This window comes from Manduca sexta, chromosome 7 (genome assembly GCF_014839805.1).
Source record: "Manduca sexta isolate Smith_Timp_Sample1 chromosome 7, JHU_Msex_v1.0, whole genome shotgun sequence".
NCBI classification, from domain to species: Eukaryota; Metazoa; Arthropoda; class Insecta; order Lepidoptera; family Sphingidae; genus Manduca; species Manduca sexta.
In genome coordinates, this window is record NC_051121.1 from 1625632 (window position 1) to 1648659 (window position 23028).

A 23028-nucleotide genomic window follows, 5' to 3' on the forward strand; every position below is an offset into this window, starting at 1 on the left:
AAAAACGCCAAATTTATGAATATTTTTTTATTAATTTCACAAAAGTATATTCATTAAAAGCCACAGTTTGAAGGCTTTTAAGCTGTTAAAGCGATGACTTCATATAACATTATTTATCCCATTGTATTTATTTCAACAGTGAGCTAGAAAACAGGAATTCTCAAGCTATCTAAACTACATAGTAAACGTTTATATTTTATAGAAAATATTGACATTACTTCACTCGCAGGCAGTCGAAGCTTCACATGTCGCGTCTAACGAGGTCGCGCGCACGAGCGTCTCGACCGCCGCGTTCCGAACGCCGCGGCACGCTCGCGCCCGCCCCAATATCAATTTGTATAAATAATGACTTTTACTTAGCATTAAAGTGACACTATGATTACGTATTACAGAACAGCTCAGTGTATTCGTTTTATAAGTGTGAAGCGACACTGATTCTAACACTTAAAATATATTTCAAAGCTATTTTTGTGAGTTCTAACTTGATAGCCTTACCTAGAGGGAGATGGGAGTGACCTTCAAGAGTTGAGGTGTCGAACAACGTTATTGTAAACTGTCAATTTGATATTGACAGATGTCAAATCAGATATTGACTTACATGAACCACCAAAAGGCCTCTCCCAGTTAATATTATTTTACTTATATTTTTCGAGTGTTACAGACACAAAAACACATTAACAGTACAATATTATATCGATTATTCCTTTGAACTTTACCTAGATGCAAGCGCGATGTCTTCTCAGTCGACCAAGCATAAAACTTGCGACTGGTAACTAAACCTTGTTTATAACCAGGATTATTTCCGAATCTTATAAAGGTCCCTAATTCTATATTATAACTATATCATTTGTTTTCGAGGAAAATAAGCTTTTAGATGACAGATGACGCTGCCAAGAGCTCTTGAAAGCAATGGGCCATTTTAGAGCCAGCACGCCCTTCCAGAAAAGTCGCGTTTTTTTAACCGCAGTACTGCGAATTAAACGCAGAATTGCGCGGTAATTCCGGACTGACAGTGCGCGCTAGCCCTTAATAGCGACTTTACGGACATATATCTATACACAAAAAGGAATTTGTATTTAATATATTTTATGTATTAAAATATATAATTAGTGAAAGCTCAACGTGTTCCTTACATTACAGTTATGAAGTTTGCTGGAGGCGTGTCTTATGATTACATTTTGACAAACAATACGAAAAATTCCAAAAATGTGATTTCATAAATCATATCCACACCAACGCACACATGCATATAATTTTATAAAGATCTCCGCTTAAAAAGCTATAAATACACATCATAATACTCAATGCGGTGACATACAAAAAATATTCATCTTTTGCAATTGAAACTCTATCTTAAAGCTTAAGCAAAAATAAACTCTTCTATACATAGGGTCCTATTTTCTACACGAAGAACGCGATGTTCGAGTACCGATATCTTACCTAGAATCATACCGTGCTCCACTCCACGCCGCCACATCTTTCCCACTACTGGAATGGTCCTATTCAATCGCATATTATATTACTGTTATACAATTATTTACAAGATACCATAAGTACTAAGTTACATAACAAATTTTACACAAAAGAAACTTACGACTAACACCAATAACGTGCCGTGTGACGTCACACGCCACGTTACGCGAACATTTACACAAGCTTAACATACCTAAGACTATGGACTAGTAATTTAAATGGTAACCATCAAGAGACCAGGTGACGGCCAGTTACTGCGTCAAACAAGATTATCCTACGTGTTAAATGAAACGCGTTAATCTAGAGGACGTTAAATACTAATTTTCACTAATCATCCGCCATTTTCTGTCTGTTTGAAGCACAAATAGACGGAAAACGCACGATTTAACATTTATTCTGGTAACTATGAGTTACTACTGTCGAAAGCTTTTTACAAGCGGAATTGAAATCAGTCGAAAATAAAATTTTATGTAAATATTGGATAAAAGGACTAGGACCCATTGCCCATATCTAAGGTATCTACGACAGACATTAGACGCAAATCAGATTGTTATATTTCGCAATCCAGTTACCGGGCAAGATATTAAAACTGGTCCTTAAAATGGACACAAAGAGATCAACAAAATACCTACATAGAAAAAAATAGCTATGTTATATTTCTTAATGACATTTCAGTTCGTATATGACTTATATTTTAGGTTTGTATATATTTTCCACGGTAAGCTCAAAGCAGTCTAGCATTATTGTGTGACTAGCATTCCGTCCTAAGTGGTTGAGAACATCTGACACAGGGGAAACACCTTCAAAATCTATATTTTTATAAACCATTTTTGGTACATTTCTATTTTGTCAAAAGCGCCATCTATATCAGAGTACAAAAACAATCAGAAACATGACAACCCCTTGTGTCAGACATCGAAAACGGTTACATTTGCTATGAACTTCTAACGTGAGCACAACTAACAGATATGTATGTAGATGCAGTCAATGCTTCGTAAAACCAGTGAAAACCATCAAAAAATCCGATTGACTCAATGATACCAGCACAAAAATGATGAAATAATTGTAACTCGAAGCAAAATGTCATTTACGCTTAGGTTTAGTGACCTAAAAGAATTTTCCTAGACAGACAAGAGAGCCGTAAGCCGCGTCGGGTCCGAATGAGAAGCTGGGCGGCGCACGTCACGGCTGGCCAGCGGGCGCGGCGCTCGGGCGCTCAGAATCATCGCCGTCGGGTAGCGCCGGTGGAGGGTTGTCTGAAATTGACGAATATATGTAATTCTATTAGTTGTGCCTGTGATTTTGTTTGCGTTGATATAAGGCAAGGGACGTATATAAGGATAAGTACACAATGCACACAAAACATGTAAGGCACTCGAGTCATGAAATGTATAGGACAACAACAACATAAGACTCGGAAAATAAATAATTTGAAGGACTGTAAGACGCTTAAAAAAAAGTGGTGAAATACTTATATAAGGCATACGTAATTCTGCGACATTGCAGTTATTTTTAATTAAATTTCAATAGCCCTTTTTGCTACGTGAGAAGAACACAATCCTCACCAGTATTCAGCGGCGACTGATCCATGGTTCAGGAGGAGCGGCGGCCGGTGAGCGAGCCCACGAGCGACTTGAGCGCCTGCCCGAGCGACGCGCGCGCCGCCTCGCCCCCCGCGCCCCCCGCGCCGCCCGCGCCCCCCGCGCCGCCCGCGCACAGCGCCGCCGCGCCGCCGTGCGCGTCCAGACACTTCTGGTAGCGCAGCTGCACATTGTATTTAGTAAGGTTGCTCATTTCCACCTCGTATCGCGTAGTATAGTATGCTTCGTACTGTTAGATTACTAAGGGCTTAAAAACACTCACAATATTGGCGCGAAACGAAAATTTTTACTTATAATCCTCCAAGAAGAACCTCAAGTTTGTTGAGCAACGACACTCAGTTGCTGTTAAGTTACCTTCAAACTCATCAACCATATAATTACAATATACATATTTTAATCTCTATTTTTTCGGAGTTTTAAAAAATCAAGAATGTTGCTTCCAAAAATCTATGGTTTTCTTTCTAACATACTAAAAGCATAAGTACATCTCAACATATTACTGTTAGTATACCTTGCAAGCGGCCTCGATAGTCTTGCAGAGCGCGCCGGCGGAGGGCTCGGCGTGGAACGCGTGCGCCACGAACAGCTCCTGCGCGGTGTGCACGATGAACGCGCAGCGCCGCACGTCGCGACCGATGCCCAGGAACGACAGGTACCGCACGCGGCACTCCACCACCGGGCTCGACTCCTGCGCAATGTCACAGCACATATTCCTTAGACATGCAAATTATATTAAGTTGATTTATTTCGAGGAGGGATATACTTATACGAGTAGTTGAGATGAAAATGATTTTTCAACGCCTAGTTCCAACAATTAGGTACGGCGTTTAAGAATTAGATTAAGGATTAATTAAGGATTCAGTTTAAGAATTAGAAAATTTGGAAAGAAATAAAAATTATTTAGCAAAGTCAACCTGTTCCTAGTGGACAGTGTACACTCACCCCCTCCTCGGTGACGGTGATCATGGAGGGCGCGACGGCGACGTTGACGGCGCGCCAGGCGGAGGGCGGGCGCGCGGCCGCGAGCCGCTCCAGCGCGTCGTTGAGCACGCGCATGCCGGTGGCGCGCGGCACCTCCGCGCTGCCCAGGTACAGGGCGCGCACCGTCTTACGCGGCTCCTCCATCGGAGTGGGGAACGCGCACCCTGCATGAATACAAGTTGCGTTTGAAATTAATAAGAGGTGGTACTGAAACTGACTAAGAGTTACTGAGAGTGACTAAGATCTGAAACTTTACTGAAACCTACTATATGTTATGAAGAGTATAAGTAAAGTAACTTCAAACGTTATGGAGAGCATAATTTTTGAAGTTACTTATTTATATAACAACTGACGGATCTTCTGAGAGTAAGTGAGCGTGACTTAGTAAGAGTGACTGTTACTAAGAATACCCACCAGACAAAGGTCTCGGGCGGCGTGCTGCGGGCAGGTCGGTGGGGCGCGGCGGCGGCTGCAGCGAGCGCTCGATCATGATGCGCTTGCAGATGTCGCGCAACGCGTTGGCGATGGTACGCGCCGGCGCCTCGCAGCGGAACACGTGGCACATGTGCTTGCGGGTGGCGCGGTCGCGGGCCACGTACGCGAAGTCCCTGGTATATCAATACAGTTTAATAAATATATGCATCATAACACAATCCTGTCTCTATATAAATCATGGCTTGTGATTATCGTAATAAGAAAGCAGTCTTTGAATGCTCACTAATTAGACCTAAATATGTTCAACGCTAGTATCGAATCCACGAATATTTTTATAGCTATCACTGTTTCGTGTAGACTTTTATAATCTAAATATAGGTAAGACCTGAATGAAATCTAAATTCGAAAGTACAAAAAATTCAAAAGTACATTTCATCAAGTGCGATTATTGTGATAGGTTAATTAAAAATAACACATCTACAAAATAGTTCATATCAGTCAAATCATACGACCAAATGACAAAGCACCAATCAAATGGAAGAATGGAGAAACGGTCTCCAATAAAGGCTATATTCCAAAAAATACTGGATGTACTAAAATTAAAGCAAGGGATAAAGTCGTCAATGATAAAGACGAAAATGGAATCGTAATTAATGGAAACGATGATGATAAACCTAAACTACATCTGTACCTTTCACTGGTCCATGAATGCAAGAAAGAAGAAAGAAAAATAGACATTTATGAATACCGTTAAGTAATTGCTAAATGACAACACTCAGGAGTATGGTTGTTCATTTACCGTCCGTTGTCTCTGCCGACGCCCCAGACGCGAATGGTGTGGATCGGCTGCGTGTGTAAGGTGTTCAGGCTCTCAGGGTCTATCAGCTTGAGGGCGCCGTCGTCGAGGTCCATGAACAGATCCTTGCCCTAGAAATTAAGTAGTTTGGTATGAAACCATTATGATGTTTTAATTCAATTATCACACGAAAGAACATAACTGGTGATTTAATCACTACTAAGATCGCAACACTTCTATTCCTAATGTCTGCTTCAGGAATCTCGATAAATATTATACATTTGACATCACATAGTACTTTATTGTTTCCAAAGTTAACATTATTTACTAGAATATTATGGCAATTAATAGATACAACTTTCGATTTTTTTTCTCCCTAAGCCATAAACTATAGTAGCCATAAGTATAATCCAGTTACTCACATCACCCCAGCGTCCGACCTGATCGAGCAGGTCGTTGCGGCCCAGGCTGAGGTCCACGATGCACTTGTTAACAGCCCTGCTGGAGCGCTCGGGCGTGAGGTCTGACTCGGAGATTTCCACCCACCCGAGCGAGCGTACGAAGAACCGCACGGCGCGACCATTGTCGGGCTCCGGACGGGCTGGGAAGCTGCGGCGTCTGTGGGATATAGGTTTGATAAGGTTTCTTTGGTGCAGATATTTTTGTATTTAAAGCCATTGTACGATTTATAATCAAAAGAATAAGAGACAGAATGGGAAAGCCAGGATTGAAATATAACGAAAAGCTCCTGCTTGGACTGGTATAAGCATTATGATCAATATAAAATGGTTATTTTCTTTATTTACGTAATATGAATTCAAAACGTTTTCTTTTGGATCTCAATTGAAGTATTTCGTCTGTGTATCATCCAAAACATGACACCACCGTAACACAAATTATCTAAAAAAAAAGTCTATTACTCACTTGTACGACATCTCCTCTTTCCGTTTCCTCTCTGCTTCATGGTCCACGTGGTCCAGAGCTCCGCTCGTGGTACTCCTAGTGACAGATCCAGTCATCACACCCTCGTATTTGCCCACCTCAGAAAGGTTAGAGCAGTCACGCACCATGGAGATACGAGACTCCTTGGCTTCGACTGGTGGCATTTTGGGAATCTCCCTTTGGATTGTGCCGCTCTTTATATGCCAGTAGTAGGGTCCGTCGGAATCTGAAAGAATGGTTTTAGTTATGATTTAATTTTTTACTGGAAATTTGCCAGTACTTTTGTAATTATTTCGTAGTTCGCTATGGCCTTATTGTACTCTGGGTTAGATGCCATCAGAGAGCACATTCAGATTTATTTTTCATAATTACAATAACATAATAATGCTCGGGAACAGTCTTATTAAATTAATTTCTAGAATTTTAAGTTATACTTTACTAACAGTATCATTCTAAAGGACTATTTTAATAACCTTACGATTATAATTCTCACCTTCATGCTTCTCCCATCCAGGAGGCAGCTGCGGTTCCTTCTTCGGCCTCAATTTAACTGGTATCGCGTAGAGGTCATCGTTGGGCCCCTCGGCGGAGTGCGGCACGGGCCCCGCGTGGCTCTTCTCTGTGTCTTCTTGATCCGCCCTCTCCTTCTCTGGTGGGGGCGATTCTTCTCCACCATTCTGTTGGGACGGCGTGATGAAGCCGCTTTTTTCACTGTAATATGATTTAATATTAAATTAAATAATCTAAATAATAAATATAATGATAAAAGGAAAGGACATGATACAGAGTTATAAAAGTTTGACTTTTTGTTATTTTATCTATTGAGTTTGTCGATATTTTTTTACAGATAAGTTACATTATAATCGTAAAACAAATGAGAATTATTGGCACTTTATTTCTATCATAATGTCCAATAGCAAATTCATATTTCTTACGCAGCAAAATTACTGTAAATAGAGAAGGTCATAATACGATAACATCACTAAACGTTCTTCAATATAACTAAAAGTATAAAGTTGGACTAACCGAAAAGATTACAGATTTCTACATGCATTCTAAACAGTATTATCGACAACATTGAATGCACCAAGTCACGTACTTAAGTATTATACGAAAAAGTTCCCAAAATCTTAATCCAAATACACTTTTAAAAGTATAATTATATTTATAGTTAATATTAGAAGTTCCATGGAGAGTGAAACGGACTTTTGAGAAAAGGTTTGATTTTAATTTCTAGTGGTTCACCTCTGACCTCTACGGTCACCCGTGTATAATACCAAAAGAAACATAAAGGACAAAAATTATCTAACAAAAAGCTGTATAAAGTAGATCTATTTGTTTGACTCTAAATAAATTAAACATGGATACAAAGTGCCCTATGTCAACACCATAAAAGAATGGGCGCAAATGTCACATGACGTCACATCCTGCATCGCGATAGGGAAATCACTTGCACTCATGGGACCTTGATACAGAACGAATTCCAAACGAATTACACGAGTATTCACATTCAAGGAAGGATATTTTAAATTGAGATCCGGGTACCCTTGTCGATATTTATTTTAAGTCAATTGATGTTTTTATTGCACATAAATGAGTAGGCAGGTCACGTGTTACTCTTTACATGTGTTCCGTATACACCAACAGCACCCAAAGATCAATGCACTGGCAGACCTAAGCGTTGTTCCTAGTATTTAGACTAGCAAGTAAACTTACAGAAGAAGATTTTATCGTGTTGACACAAACAACACAAACTGACTTCTGCTTTTGGAACTTGCAGAACTCGGAGTAAGTCGCTTGTGTATAGAGTTGTTGAAATATTGCTGCTAGTAAACGCAATTGGACGTTTTTGTCCAATATACTGCAAGAATATGCAACTGTAAACTTAGCCCTACATGAAAGAGAGATAAGAAAGGTGGGACACAGTTTTGGCTTCCAAAAATCTCTATAATAATACTAGAAACTGTTACTTCAAATCCCTTTTATGTCCAATTGGCATTACCCAGTTAAACCAATTCATATGTAGATAAACATCGGCTCTACCATTTTAATTTTAGTTCATAAAAAGTGCATTGAAACAAAAACTAAACAAAGCCTCGCTATGCGTCACGGAATCCGTGAATCACGCTAAGGCTGGGGACATTGTGTCGCCGGGAGCGGTACGCGGGCGCCGTCTTCGGGGAATACAATGACTCACAATCATGTCAGGTCGCCACATTACTTAATTTATTAATTTCTGATTTTTTTAAACCACTTACTAAAACGTTTTTGGCGTGCGAAATTAATGATTCATCCAATAGTCTCGCATTAATCCAGCGGCATCGAACTAAGGTTGTGAATTGTTTGATTTTCAGGTCGGGTAAATTATGTATATTTCCCGATAAAAAAACACATCTGACTTTTCCAAAGTGTGAATTAATATTCGATGGGCCTCTGTCACATAAACATATCGACACAAGAACAGATAAAAACTTAGCTTGAAATTTATTTCAATTTACAATTTAACTTATACGAATTATCAAAACCCTGGAGTAATAATCCTGTATTTTTTGCTTTTCATTACCATCAGCGATAACCAACAAAAACCTTCCATACAGATCCTTTTAATAACCCGTTCCTTCCAATAACCTAATCCTCACTAATAAGGGATAAACCATTTCATAAAAGCTCTTTTCATAAACTTCGCGATAATCAATTTATTAAATCCAACTTCCAAAATAATTAAGTCAACCAAGTCCACGTTAATTATCAGAAAAGTGCATTCGTACGTAATAAGTGCGCTGTAATTAATTGCTCTCCAGCTTGTTTGGATGCCAGCCAGCATCCTGCCTGCATTTAAGGGTGGGTTATGGAGAAATATTAACCTTACGAGTGGCGCAAACTTTTCCCAGAACGTGTTCGTTAATTGAGTTTTGAGCAATACAATTAAAATGTCATCGAAGTGTGAAGAAGGAACGTCTGAAATCTGTATCAGAAGTCGACTTGAAGACTTCATATCTACTATGCTTTAACGGCGTAAGTAAGAGAAAATCTTACGCTTTTATATGTGATACATCTTTTGTATAATGTATTACTATCTATTTTTTATAAAGTTTACTTTCTCCTTTGGTTTTAATATTAAAACGTTCTTCTGCTTAGACACGAGTAAATACATTCTAATTTAAGTTTTATTTTATTTCACATAATCTAATTAATCGCAGCAGCATAATACCGCTAAAACCTAAAATATCAGTTTTATGACGCCGAAAAAAATGGACATATTGGTTTAGAATTATAACTTCACATTTTTTTCGTCTAGCGCTAGATATGTCAGCATTGACCTATAACAGGAAATGTCAACAAATGAGTGTTCGTAGAAATCATTAAACATTCATAGCTGATGTTATTGTTATTCATGCTGACAAATAGCTGGAAAGCCTTTTCAAATTAACTCTAATTACTCTACTGGAATATATAAGTAATTGACAGTCGATGGAAAGTTTTATTACTTTTTAATGTAGGTCGATTATTCATGGTAGACTCAAATTGTCTATGTTTTGAAAGGCTCGTCTGGACTTTAAGAATTTTTTATAGATACTATTATAGTTTCTTCCTTCTATATTATGAAATTCCCTATCCTTCAAGTATTTATAATGACTATTGACTATTCGCCTGTGTTGAAATACAGAAATACATTTCTGGTTAATAATCTGACACTGAAGCTATAGCTATATATTATTGAAAGGAATTTCAAAATCGGGTCATTAGTTTCTGAACCCTCTAAATCCAAACATATAAACGAATTATTTGTAATATAAGACAATATTTATAACATAACAATTTATAATTCTCGCTATCTCTTATATAACAAGACCTGACCCCGCCAAGGCCGACGCACGGACGCGCTAGCATTACCTACAGCTATTAGTCGACACAAAACTGTGCTAACGTATAACAACTTATAACATGTATGTATGTATGTATATATATTATATACAAGCGCGGCGAAGTGATTCTCTGCACCTGATGGTAAGTAGAGTGGTAACCAATAGAATGTCGACTGACGAGAGATGATTACCTCTCGACAGTCGACACAATTATGCTTATTGACACCGGATATACACAGGCTGATCCCGGAACGCGACACATTATGGCGGGTTTTAACACCTTGTGTACGGTGGTCGCTATCCGGGTGGATATAAAATATATCCTGCCATCAGCAAAATGAATTAAATTTAATAGCCGCCAAACAACTTGTGCACACTGTCGCGTGGTGGGTTACTTTTCGTACGGACGTGTTTACTATATAAAAAAAAAAATTGTCACACGCAATAGTGTGCTCAAGTCGTTTGCAACCTATCATAGCCACTTGCAAAGCAATGCACAGCGCACGTCCAGGCATTAGATGTCTCACAACGCTCAGTATTGCACTGGCCTCGCCTGTAAACGAAATACCAGCCATTATTTGCTAATTCAGTCCAAACCTTTGTTAGAACGGACGTGTTTCAAATAACTAGACGTAACATCAAACAATGTACCCACCAATGTTTACTAAGACGAGGAATCAAACACTAATGCTTGCTAGGTGGATTTATTTGTTTACCATTTTTTATTGTAAACAGAAAATACTATTAAAAAGCATTTTAACAAAACATGCAATTTTGTTATCACTTCAGACAATTTATGTTCTATATTATTCCACTAGATATACTCTAACATCCAGTATCATTGTTAAGTTGTGGACATGTTTTTTGTCTTCAGCTCTTTATTTATTTAAAGAACCAACAAACAGTTACACTTTACGCATTACAAATTATTATTTCTTAGAGTTATAGAAATGAGCATCTCACAGCGTTTCCTCGACTTATATTATTTAGTAATTAATGATTACAAGTGCGAACTATAGACAAGCAAATTAATAAACTTGAGATGCAAAATATTTTTTTCCCAGTAATTTGGCTCCAAACAATTTCTTCTTTTTAATCCTGAATTCTTGTAAAATATCGGCAACTTACTCCTAGTTTCTCCGATAATTGTCGAAGTTATAGCTTATATGTCGAAGTCATTCGTTAACTATCTTTATAATATGTAATATTCAACCTAATTCTCTGTTTTCTAAAGTCTAATCTCATCTAACCCTACTAGAACTCAACATATCAGCGCAATAATATACAAACAAGTCTAAAGGCATAATTAAACAATATCTTTTGACTTGTGAGTGAAATAGTCTCGTTAGATATTGTGCAAGGCTCCACGGCCAATGTTGACTAAACTAAACGTAATTGCAGTGTTATTGCACCTGTTTTTAGGGGCCAGTAATGAAACAGTCATATTAGAAACCTTTTCTATATAAATATATCCTAGCTATACATGTCTAGTTTGAGATAGGACTTAAAAGAAAATAACTTTGTGAAGTGAATGTAATCATTACTCTAGTCGCGGAAATCTTTAAGGTTATAGCTTAAGGTCCATTTTCATACATTTTGTTTCACCTTTAATCTGGTAATAAATTAAGGGATAAATTAATATGCATGGATATTTCGGCCTTTAAAATTTAATACGACGAAATTTTAAAGGCCGAAATATCCATGATTATTAATTATTTTTACGTTTTTTCTTTCAACTGCGAGAACTAATCACTAACTAGACGTGAATTTAAATTCTTTACTTGTCAATACTTGTTTAGTTACCCAGATTAAAGGTGAAACAAAATGTATGAAAATGGACCTTAAGCTATAACCTTAACATGGTTTATTTCTAGAGGAGGTGTACTTATTATTGACTTGACTAATTCACTCAAAATTGACACTATAATTCGAATGGATTTTAATTTGTAATGTATTATAGGTACTTACAAGTAAAAACGTATTATTTTTTGTTATATTTATTAAGACTATCTATAATTTATATGCCCGTATAAATTATCTATAATCTCTATACGGAACTCTTCGTGCAGTGTCTACATAAAATATTTTACACAGAAATCGTGTCCACACATTCAACTCGTATTTACACTATTTAATTTATAACGTTGATTGTAGGCGTCGGCCTAGTTTCGTTGAACTGCAAGCCTTGGCTTAAACCAACTCAAATAAACACGCATAAAGCTTAGAAAACCCGACTTATATTTTTAGTAAGGTTGTATATACATACCTATATACAACCTTACAACGTACATACGTATGTAGGTGTTAAAGAAATGATTTTATAATTTCCTGGAAATTATTAGCAATTTTTAACTGATTTGTAGTGTTACGTATACCTATATACAGAATAGTTACCTGTATAATCTTATATAGACGTCAGTGGGTACATACATACAGTTATTATGTTAAAATCTGTCCTTGCATCATTTCTAACTCGGTGTAAAGAATCAACAATAGAGGTTTAATGTTGTGAGAATTGTCTATTAAGATAAAAAGTGTTCTTTGTTCGAGCATTGTACCTATACTAGGTGGAAGTATAAATGCCTTAATGACTTATAATTTGGCTTTTTCTTACTTATCTATATATATAAAAATGAATCCCCATTTCCCTTGGTCACGCCATCACGCGGGAACGGGTGGACCGATTTCACTATTTTTTTGTTGTTGTGTTTGTTATTGTCAGGAGAAGATTCTTATGAAAGAAAAAATTCAAAAAATTGCGCGGATAATTATAAAATTTAAGGAAACTTAACGAAAATATTAATTTTATGTAACTGCTTTAAATAACTGTCAGCGATTGACAGAATAAGCGCTACAAATTCATAGTTAAGACGGGACAACATCTGTCGGGTCAACTAGTTTTTATAAAACAGAATGGAAACGAGCAAACATCTTGTCTGACAGTAACTTATACAAATGCAACACTACTCAGAGCTGCATCACAACCTTACATGGTATTTCATTGCCTTCGTCCCCCTTAGTTGACACTACTCATGTTAGGTATCTCATATGTAAGAGTCCGCTTAGGTAGGTACCACCGTAATATCTATTTCTGCCGCCAAGCAGTAGTGTGTAGTAACTGTTGTGTTCCGGTTTGAAGATCATTTTAGCCAGTGTAACTACTGGACATAATAGCACTTATCATCTATTGTCTCAGGATGGCGAGCGCAGTGGAATACCAAATAATTCTTTGTAATTTAGGGTGTTGGATGGTGTTTCTACTATTATGGGCGATCTTATCGTATACCATCAGGCGAACGGCAAGCTCGTCTCATCATTTAAACCAAAAAAAAACATCTATGATGATCCTACATTCTTTAACAAAGGTGCTTGCAATTTTGCTTGGATGTAGAAATGTACATTAAGATGGTACATCCCAGCCAGACTTGCATACGAGAGAATGTACGTAGCAAATAAGTAATTTAAATGCATTATACTGACCTTGTTTTGTTTACTGGTGATGAGGCTTCGTCTTCGACTCTGAAACAATATCATTTTTATATATATAAGGTTCGAATTCTGTTTTAAATTTACAAATGTACAAATACTCTTTATTGTAACCATTGTTAAGTAGAGAAACACAAACAAGATTAATGCATTTTCTTAAATCTATGGTGTGCAATGGGCGGCCTTATTGCCACAAGCGATCTTTTTCAGGCAACCTTTATTATAACAGTTATTATTATTTATTATACCTATGCTATGATTAAATATTTACGAATAGCCAGTGTATACTGGGCGAACTGATTTTGCTTCTTAATGTCCAAACCTTCAGGTTCTAAACAGGCCGACATAATTGTATCGACTATCAAGTGATGACCATCTCTCGTTAGCCGACACTATCTGGACCCCACTCCGTTTACCATCAGTGGGGTCGGTATGCTGTGCTTGTATTAAAACAAATCGTAGTATTTCAATATTGTTTACAAATTTTCACATTGATAACTATCCGCGAGGAGTTTTCCGGGATAGGAAGTAGCGTATACCTTCCCATTGTCTTAAACTAACTCCATACCAAATTTCATAAAAATCCGTTCAGTAAATTTAGAGAAAATCGATAACATAGACAGACAGAAAAGTGGACTTTGTTATAAAAAAGTAGGTTTGCCATACTGCTAGTGTTTTATTCAACGAAACCACAAGAATGAAGCAAACATGAATACAACCCCTTGTTACGATATTTGATTCGGAAATGGTTTTCCAGAAGTTTAAAAATAAAACGGTAGATATTCTGAGCAGGTCGTAAACCCGCACCATTTGCTTCCGCACACGTCGCAAACCGTAAAGCAGAGGCGTCGGGTGAAATCGCCTATAATGGACACTTCCTTTCAAATTTTAATTTTACTACATTTGAGACATTACTTACATATTGCAATTTATTTAGAAACTCTTAAGATACCTTCTAATAATCAATGTTACCTAACAAAGAACTGCCAATGACTGACTGCCATTTTAAAATTGTCTCGTAAACTGAAGACAAAGAACCCTTTTTTCACTGCTTTTTCACTCTATGTTTTAAATCTACCAGAATCCGAAAACCATCACGAATCCTACAGGTTTACTTACAAAAAATTTGCAAAGCTATGCTTAGTTAAAACACGTTTACTCGATCAGCTGTAAGTGAAAACCCGCCGTCTTGCCTCCTAATAAGGTTTAAACTAGGAAACCTGTTATGTTTTTGACAGCTATTTGAGCAACTCTTAACCACCCCTTAAAGCTAAAACAAGTTTATAAGTAAAACTGTTAACTTTATATTTTTTATATAGCGCTTATGATGAATTCTGATAGAAGTACCCTGCCACGGTCTCTGAGTATGACAAATTTCCGGTAATTACTGTAATTGACGTATATCCTTCATAATTTGGTACGATTCTTTGTTATAAGACGGTGATGTGGCTCGAGGGATCAAAGATTAAGTAATAAGCCTTGAAAATAATTTTAGATTTATAGGAAAAATACGATGTTCCACCATTATATTATTTCTTCGAAGTAAATGAAACTGAATATTCTAGAACTACAACGGCTTTTACAAATCGATCGAACGATTATCAACCTTCAATCCTTATGAATCAGATTGAATTTTACTAGCATCGTAGGTTTGTTTTTTATATGTACATGGCAAAGCCGACACAATTATGCCGGCCTGTTGAAACCGGATATACACAGCTGATTCCAGAACGCGACACACTTACTCGGCCACTAATGGGGTTTTATCACCTTGTGTACGGTAATCTCTATCAGGGCGGATAGAAAATATATCCTACCACCAGCCAAACCAGGAGGTCATATACACGAGTCATTACTATTAACTAAATATTTGTTGATCTACAAACACCTCTAAATCAGCAAACCCTCCTACAACGCGCAAGCGCATTATGTAAGTAACATAAAACGGTAAACAAAATATGTCAACAAACACCTTCATAAAATGATTAAGCGTGCAACCCAGCATCTAGACAGAGCCGCGCCAGACGCTGAACGTCACGCGCCGGACTGAAAATTCCATTACAGCTCCAGTCTCCCACAATAGGTACGTGCGTTCCACTTCAATTTCAGCTGGGAAATGCAGTGCAAGTGACGGGCGGTAGCGATTGGTTTTTGCCGGTAGATGGCGGTAATTTATAACTTTTCCGTGAAATATTTTGTGTTTTCTGATAAAGAATGTTATCAGATTTTCCATGTCATTATCATCATATATCTTGTGTCTATAGTACAGTGGGTGATTTGTCGGACAAGCAAATAGCGAAGCTAATTTGATCTGCAATCTAATGATTAAGAAACGCTATATCAAAGTTGCTGCTTTGCGTTATTTACTGCAAAACATTGCATTTCACCGGTCTAATGAATCCTCAGTGCTATCTACAAAGTGGAAACCCTACTACTTACAATCATGTCAATTTACATTGCATATAAGGTTGGGATAAACTTTAAAACTAAAGGGCACAAATTACTAAGACCCATTTTAAATTTGTAGAGAAATAAACTATATGTTATAAACACAAGCTATAAAACCGTTTGACGACCTGCACCACGGGCCCGTAAAAGGGTCGGCACCCAGCTGGAACACGGTTTATAGCACGCCTCGCCGGTTTATCGCCCCTACAATGTGTAGTGTTAGCGGTCTAGACTTTAAGAATTTAGTATTAAATGCAGCAAAGCTATCTATAAAAAGTCTTAGTTTATAAAGGGTGAAATAGCAGTGGTAAGAAGCGGAAATAATTTCTCAAGCAACTTGTAAAATCTAATCTTAAGCTAGGAATTCCGAAAAAATATAAAACGACTTTTTTTTATGAATACGTGACAAAACGAGCAAGCCGCTCGTCTGATGGTAAGTATTATGACTCCCATTAACAATAGGAACACCACTTGAACCTTAAATTACAACACGATATTGCACTGCGCTTATCATCCTGAGACATTAGACGTTTAGTCTCACAATGCCCGGTAATTTAACTGAGTATAATTTCTTTCAAACCAGTATACAATAATGCTTGCACAATGTTACTTGCCAGATATTGACATGACGATTATACCTATCCAGAAGGACTAGGCAAACGAGAAAGTCATCAAAAGCCACTAGTAAAAGTCATTCACCCGAACAACAAATGGTTAAACATATTCAGTCTTATAAAAAATTCGCTAAGCTATGCATATTTAAAACATAAATTTACTCGATCAGCTGTAAGTCAAAACCCGCCGTCTTGTCTCTGAAATAGGTTAACTAAGAACCGGTGACGTTTTTGACAGCTACTTAAGCAATTCTTAACCACCTCTAAAACAAGTTTATAAGTAAGTCTGATTATGTTTTGCAAATGAAATCTATCCTTGCTTTAATCAGTGCAATAATTGAATAAAGCGGTAGTATGTACTCGTAACGAAGCCTAACTCCGACTGTGCCAAGGTCCTAGACTAGAACTGTTGCTAACAAAACGTAACCTAGTTTCGCCTGTTCAACTAATAACAATGTAGATGTAACTATTGAATACTTAGGTGACTAGTACAGTATTCTTTTGTTTATTAGAAAAAATACATCAGTATGTATAAAACTTAGTGTCGCAAAAAATGTCGCTTAAGCCTTTTAATGGTCGATATATATTATGTTGAGTAAAAGTCATTACGCGTGTCACCTTATTATGTAGTATATAAGGTTATATTCCCGTGACACACGTAAATGTCATGTAGCTGTCATGTTTGCCGGCAAACATTCCGATGCTTCATGGATTAATGTAATTATGTTTGTGATTGTCTATGCTCTCGCATTCCTTTGCCGAATAAAGAATTTTCGCAGTAATAATTACCGGCTTCTATTATTTAGTAAATATCCCTGATACACAACAACATAAAAATGCTGATTAACTATATAATTATAAATTGATATACCTACAGTTAGGACTGCAGTTTAATTTGGTCGTATTATTCCGGTCTTCTGGTTAAAATCAGATTCAATGTTTTTTCTTATATTGCACTCGAAAATGGTCCGTAGAATTTTGTATGTAGTTACAGTTTTAAAATTTTAATAACAATCTTTTTCATTTTAGTAATATAATAATATATAATCATTTCATATTAATGAAATCGTCATAAAGAATATACAACTTACAAGAAACGCTATTATCTCATCACATTCAATGTTGATACCATTACAAAAATGATACGAGTTTGCGAAAAATACACTTTCAATTTAAATAAGTAATGTTTAATTCGAATTCATTTACCAACCGAAGATAGGTGAATGAACGAAAAGTATAATGAAAGAGGAACATTCCCTTCTTTTACAGCCTTGGGGTAATAAATGAATAAACGCGGCCATTTTCAGACCTTCTAAAATATCCTGTATCTTTCTGATTAAGAGTATATTTTGATTCAAACAAGCATGCAGGTCCTATGCAGCTTCGTGTTCCATTGTTGCTAGCATGTCTTTTTATATTACTGGGAAATGAACAAGTTATCCACCATTGTAAAAACATGGAGGACTTCCTCGGTGGCGTAGTTGTACTGCATGCGCGGTACGGCAGCGCTCCGAGGTCCTGGGTTCGAATCCCGGGTCGGACAAAGTTATTTTTGGGTTTTTCTGCTCTGTATCAGCCCGGAGTTTAGAATTTGTGCCCGATATGGCGATAGGCTCGCCCTCTATCACATCATGGGAAAAACACACTTGGCGAAAAATGGGTGCCCTGATTGCGCTGGATACCCCTTTGAGGATAGATACGTGATATGTATGTGTGTGTGTAAAAACATAAAGACTATACCAACATTTTATACGCTAACGGTACCTCGCCGGGATTGAACCCAAACCCCACATACTTAGTAGGTCACTAAGCAAACCATTCTATATCTTCTCCCCTATTCCGTAAAAATAACGTAATAAAGATAATTTTTATACCAGTCACGTTTGTCACGCAATAGGTAACTTAATTGAACTCTATGACTACGTGTGGGGAAATATCGACTCTATGACGTCGTGATAGAGGCGCTTCTAGATGCAATTTAGCACGTAGAAAACGGATGCATCGGGGGGATGGAGTCGGGACGTGATCTCAATTTATTTTCAGGGTGTCTAGGGTGAGAATTGTTATTTAAAAAATAAATGTCACCTCTAAAATTTTCTTAGATGCTAAAGTAAATTCAAATAATTTTACTTTAATTTCATTGTGCTAGTTATTCGAATACAATCATGTTTTACAAAGAATCTAGTCTATAACGAAGTGTAAGAAAAGTTTGAAAAAAGGCAAATATTGGTAGATCTTAACAATGGCCAGAAAAACAAACTCTAATGGCAACATAACAGCATAACCATAATGAAAATCATCAAAAAACTAACAACCATCAAGAAATAAATATTTAACTGCGAATGGGTAACTCTTAACCGCAAGAGGTTTAAATATCAATAAAAATATACACCCAAACAAAACAAGATATACCCAGTACAAGTGGCGAAAGGTGAAAATTTCAAAAAGGGAACTCACAACATATAGATAAAAACTAATATGTATAAATGCAGTCTGCTAATCGTTCTAATGATAATTAGATTCTACATAAAGGAAAGACGGCGGGAATTGGATTACATGTACTTTTCGCCATTGAAGAAAGAAGAAAGAAGAAAAAAGAATATTTGTAACAAGCAAAATCACATAATAATTACAAAAATAAAATACTTAAATCTATTTGCTCGTCACAAAAACGACCCCAGCTCAGCATATGCTGATAAAAACCAACGCTGATAAAAACCATTGTTCAGTATAATCCTTAATGTCATTTTTGAAACTGAAAACAGCCACGAAAAACTATTTACATAAAAACTCGGTGTACAAACAAAAATGCAAAGTTTTACGTCATTTCGCGCTGAAACCGAGCACGGGATAACTTAGTTTGTGAAATACGAGCATCCAGTTGTTTGTTCCGTTGAGTTATACGCGGCGACAATTTGTAAAGTTTGCAGGCTACGAGATGAAGGGAAATGCTTTTATATTTCCTACATATTACTGCCTCGGTGGCGTAGTTGTACTGCATGCGCAATACGACAGCGCTCTGAGGTCCTGGGTTCAAATCCCGGGTCGGGAAAAGTGATATGTGGGATTTTCTGCCCGGAGTCTGGAATTTGTGCCCGATATGGCGATAGGCTCGCCCCTTATCACATCATGGGACGGAACACACTTGGCGAAAAGTGGGTGCCCTGGTTGCTCCTCTGCATACCCTTTCGGGGATAAATACGTGATGGTGTGTGTAATTCTACATATTATAAAACAAAGTCCACTTTTCTGTCTGTCTGTATGTTATCGATTTCCTAAAAATCTACTGAACGGATTTTTATGAAGTTTGTTATGGAGATAGTTTAAGACCCTAGGAAGGTTATAGGCTACTTTCTATCTAAAACTTTGTTTTTAGATAAAACACAAACACTGTAGATTTTTTCGAATTGAGTAGTGATATATAAGTGTTAAAGGATAAATAAATATAGCACATTTCATACGATAATCGTGCAGGTTCACAGTTAATGTTTAATGCTGAATTTATAATCATTCTTCATACCTATATTCGCATTATTGCTCTTATTTATATCAGTAAAATATTTTGACAAATTCTCATCACTTATCCCACAAACTGCCTCCGCTATCACCCACAACTTGGACCACACAACAGCAGCATTATTATCTACGCTGCGAGCGGATGTTGTTGGGCTCGGCACGCGGCCGCCGACGTTGCGCGTGGCCATTAAACCGGCGGCGAGCGAACTCATTTCAGCGGCAATTTATAGCTCGTGCTGATGCAGGATTCGTTCATTTACGGTTCCATTGGCAAATCATATTGCACGTCCATACGATCCCGATGAAATGGGATTGCATTTTTTTACTGCAATTAGTTTGATCGTGGCTTTAGGCGTAGTTGTTATTTTACACGGTACAAGTACTGCGTTGAGGTCCTGAGTTCGAATCCCGGGCCAAAATAATTGTAACTGGGGTTTCCATCTTAAAAATTACTCATTCGCAGCTCGGAGTTAGGAAGTTGGCAGTTGATACTCCCGTGCCTCGGAAAGCACGTAAAGCCGTTGTTCCCGCGCCTGATCTCTCCAGTCATATAGGATTGCCGTCTCATCGAACTACGAGAGTGAAGGAACAGAGAGTGCACCTGTGTATTGCGCACACACTAGTGCACTATAACATCTCATGCGTGGCTGATCTCCGTTGAGATTGGCCGCCATTGCCGAAATTCGGTTAGGAGGGATTGTATTTGTATTTTTGACAGTTTTATACGATATCCTGAATTGTCGACAATAAGCAGATCTACATTAATAATTAGATTAAGTTTGTTTGTACCAGATAGCCTCTAGCCATCTAAAACTATTTTTTTATATATAAAAATTAAACTAATTTTTCGGATTTTATCGCAGTTTTTTATATTTTAGTTTTCTCACGACGTTTCAAAGACTTTGAAGTCTTCATGGTAACCGTAGTTTAATTTTAATGTCTAACATTCGCGTAAACATAAGAAAGCATTTTTTTTATATATTCCCAACTACGCTACTTCTAAGTAAATAAGGTTACATATTAATTAATTTTATTCCGAAAAGCGCCTGGAGTATGGAGAGTCATTAGCAGAGTTTGTCACCGTGCTCATGGCGGAATATGATGCAAGAATTTTGATGAAATATTTGGAATTTCACTCTACGTGCATCAAACGCAAAATATTAAAGTTACCCGCAAAATATCTCTTCTATCAACGCCCTAACGTGGTTTTCTCTATAAATTGCTATTTATAAATTTTGTCTAACACAAATATAGGCAACCAATTGCTTTTTTAGTCATGAAACCTTTGTAAAATTTACTAATATAAAAATACTCATAATGGTTTTAATCTTAATACATTACGGTATTTAAAAGATAAAACTTAATAAAAAGCATTCTAATATGCAGCAAATTTGTATCCCATTTCAAGTTTAAGTTACAGCTCTATAAATATAAACTTATTACCGATCACGCAATAAATGAATTCATCAAATTATTTACGTACATTCTAAATTCAAACATGTATTTAATGTTATCATTTACGGTGGAAGATAAAAATATTTAAAATTAAAACTTACATATCTCCGTTGAATCGCGCGCAGGATCGCAAATACGGCGTTTGAGACATTATAATAAGAATGAAGCGGAAACAACAATACAATAGTACTGGCAATATAGATATTATTCTCATCGTTGTCAGGAAATCATTAATCTTTTTACTTTGGCACCCTTTCCAGACATGGGTATAAATAAAAAATATGGCGGCAAAAATAATGTACTTTTTAATTTTCTAACGTAAAGTCCAGTTATAATGCACAGATTTCGTGACTGGCTGGAAATTTGAATTAAAAAAAAACTTTATCTAGCCATTAAGAACCAGCGTTCTAAATTCAAAAATACGAACAATAAAGCACTAAGCGTGTAAAAAAGCGTAAATAAGGAGCGCATGGGTCGGACATAGGACGAGCCACACACGGCAGCGCTGCAAGCGATCGATGCAGGCGACTGCGCACTTGGCAGGTCAATGCACCCGTCATCTGGCGCCACAAGCGCTGTACGAAGCGCGACCTGTGCTTTATTGCTTGTTTGATTTGGGTTATTGATATTGTGTAACGACAGATTAATATTGGGATATGCGACCTCATTCCTCGTAGTTTTATTGCTTTAAGTCTCATATCGTATTTGGTTTAACAGCGACTATTTTTACTGCCTATAAAGACAGTGACCTGGTGGTAAGTGGTCACTGTAGTTCACAGACCGACAATGCCACGGGCATGGTCAAGGCGTTGTCGTGCAGTACTTTCCTTTATATTGATGGTCGGTACCTCTCATATGTACAATCTTTTATGCTTACATATTAAATACACACAAGCCTTTTAGAGACATTTTATGGGTCGGTGCGTAATGTAGGGCACTCTATATCCCGGAAAAATGCACGAATCCTGTGGGAATTTTGTATGGAAAAAGATTTTCTAGCGCGCACAGAGGAGAACAAAAGCTATGTGTAATAAACTGTGACCTAAAAATTATACTAAAATAAATCCGTTGAGGCCGAAAGGACTAGTTATTTTTACATTTTTAATACTCATAGTAAATGTTTTTTCTTACATACTAGCTATAAATCAAAGATGACGAAATATAACCTCCATAACTCAAATTGCTTTGTGCGGAGCAAATAACAACAATCATTGTGCGAACGAGAAATAATATATAGCGGATCGATTCCCGCTTTGAAATATGCTACCAAACCTCATGAAACCCTGATTTATAATAGGAGACTTATGGTCGAATTTACATAAATCTCAAAAAAAAATATATATTTTAACACAAAATAAATACTGAGGTAAATCAATTATTAGGTAACACATAAATAATTTATAAAATATGTCATT

At 37.1% G+C, this 23028-nt stretch overlaps 1 protein-coding gene across 5 annotated transcripts in view; it reads right to left on the reverse strand.

Moving 5' to 3' along the window:
- Positions 1-12: 12 nt before the first annotated feature.
- LOC115455551 (protein Fe65 homolog) overlaps positions 13-23028 on the reverse strand; it is an 81140-nt gene continuing 58124 nt past the window's right edge. For 4 of the 5 annotated variants that reach the window (XM_030184175.2, XM_037447701.1, XM_037447702.1 and 1 more), the window contains 11 exons: positions 13575-13613; positions 6722-6939; positions 6211-6454; positions 5709-5904; positions 5290-5417; positions 5182-5187; positions 4470-4663; positions 4017-4219; positions 3586-3762; positions 3039-3237; positions 13-2729 (listed from right to left, as the gene is read on the reverse strand). In XM_030184175.2, coding sequence (XP_030040035.2) covers positions 3067-3237; positions 3586-3762; positions 4017-4219; positions 4470-4663; positions 5182-5187; positions 5290-5417; positions 5709-5904; positions 6211-6454; positions 6722-6939; positions 13575-13613 — 1576 coding nt within the window. In that variant the 3' untranslated portion in view covers positions 13-2729; positions 3039-3066. The remainder of the gene's footprint in view (positions 2730-3038; positions 3238-3585; positions 3763-4016; positions 4220-4469; positions 4664-5181; positions 5188-5289; positions 5418-5708; positions 5905-6210; positions 6455-6721; positions 6940-13574; positions 13614-23028) is intronic. The other variant, XM_037447700.1, reaches the window with a different exon arrangement.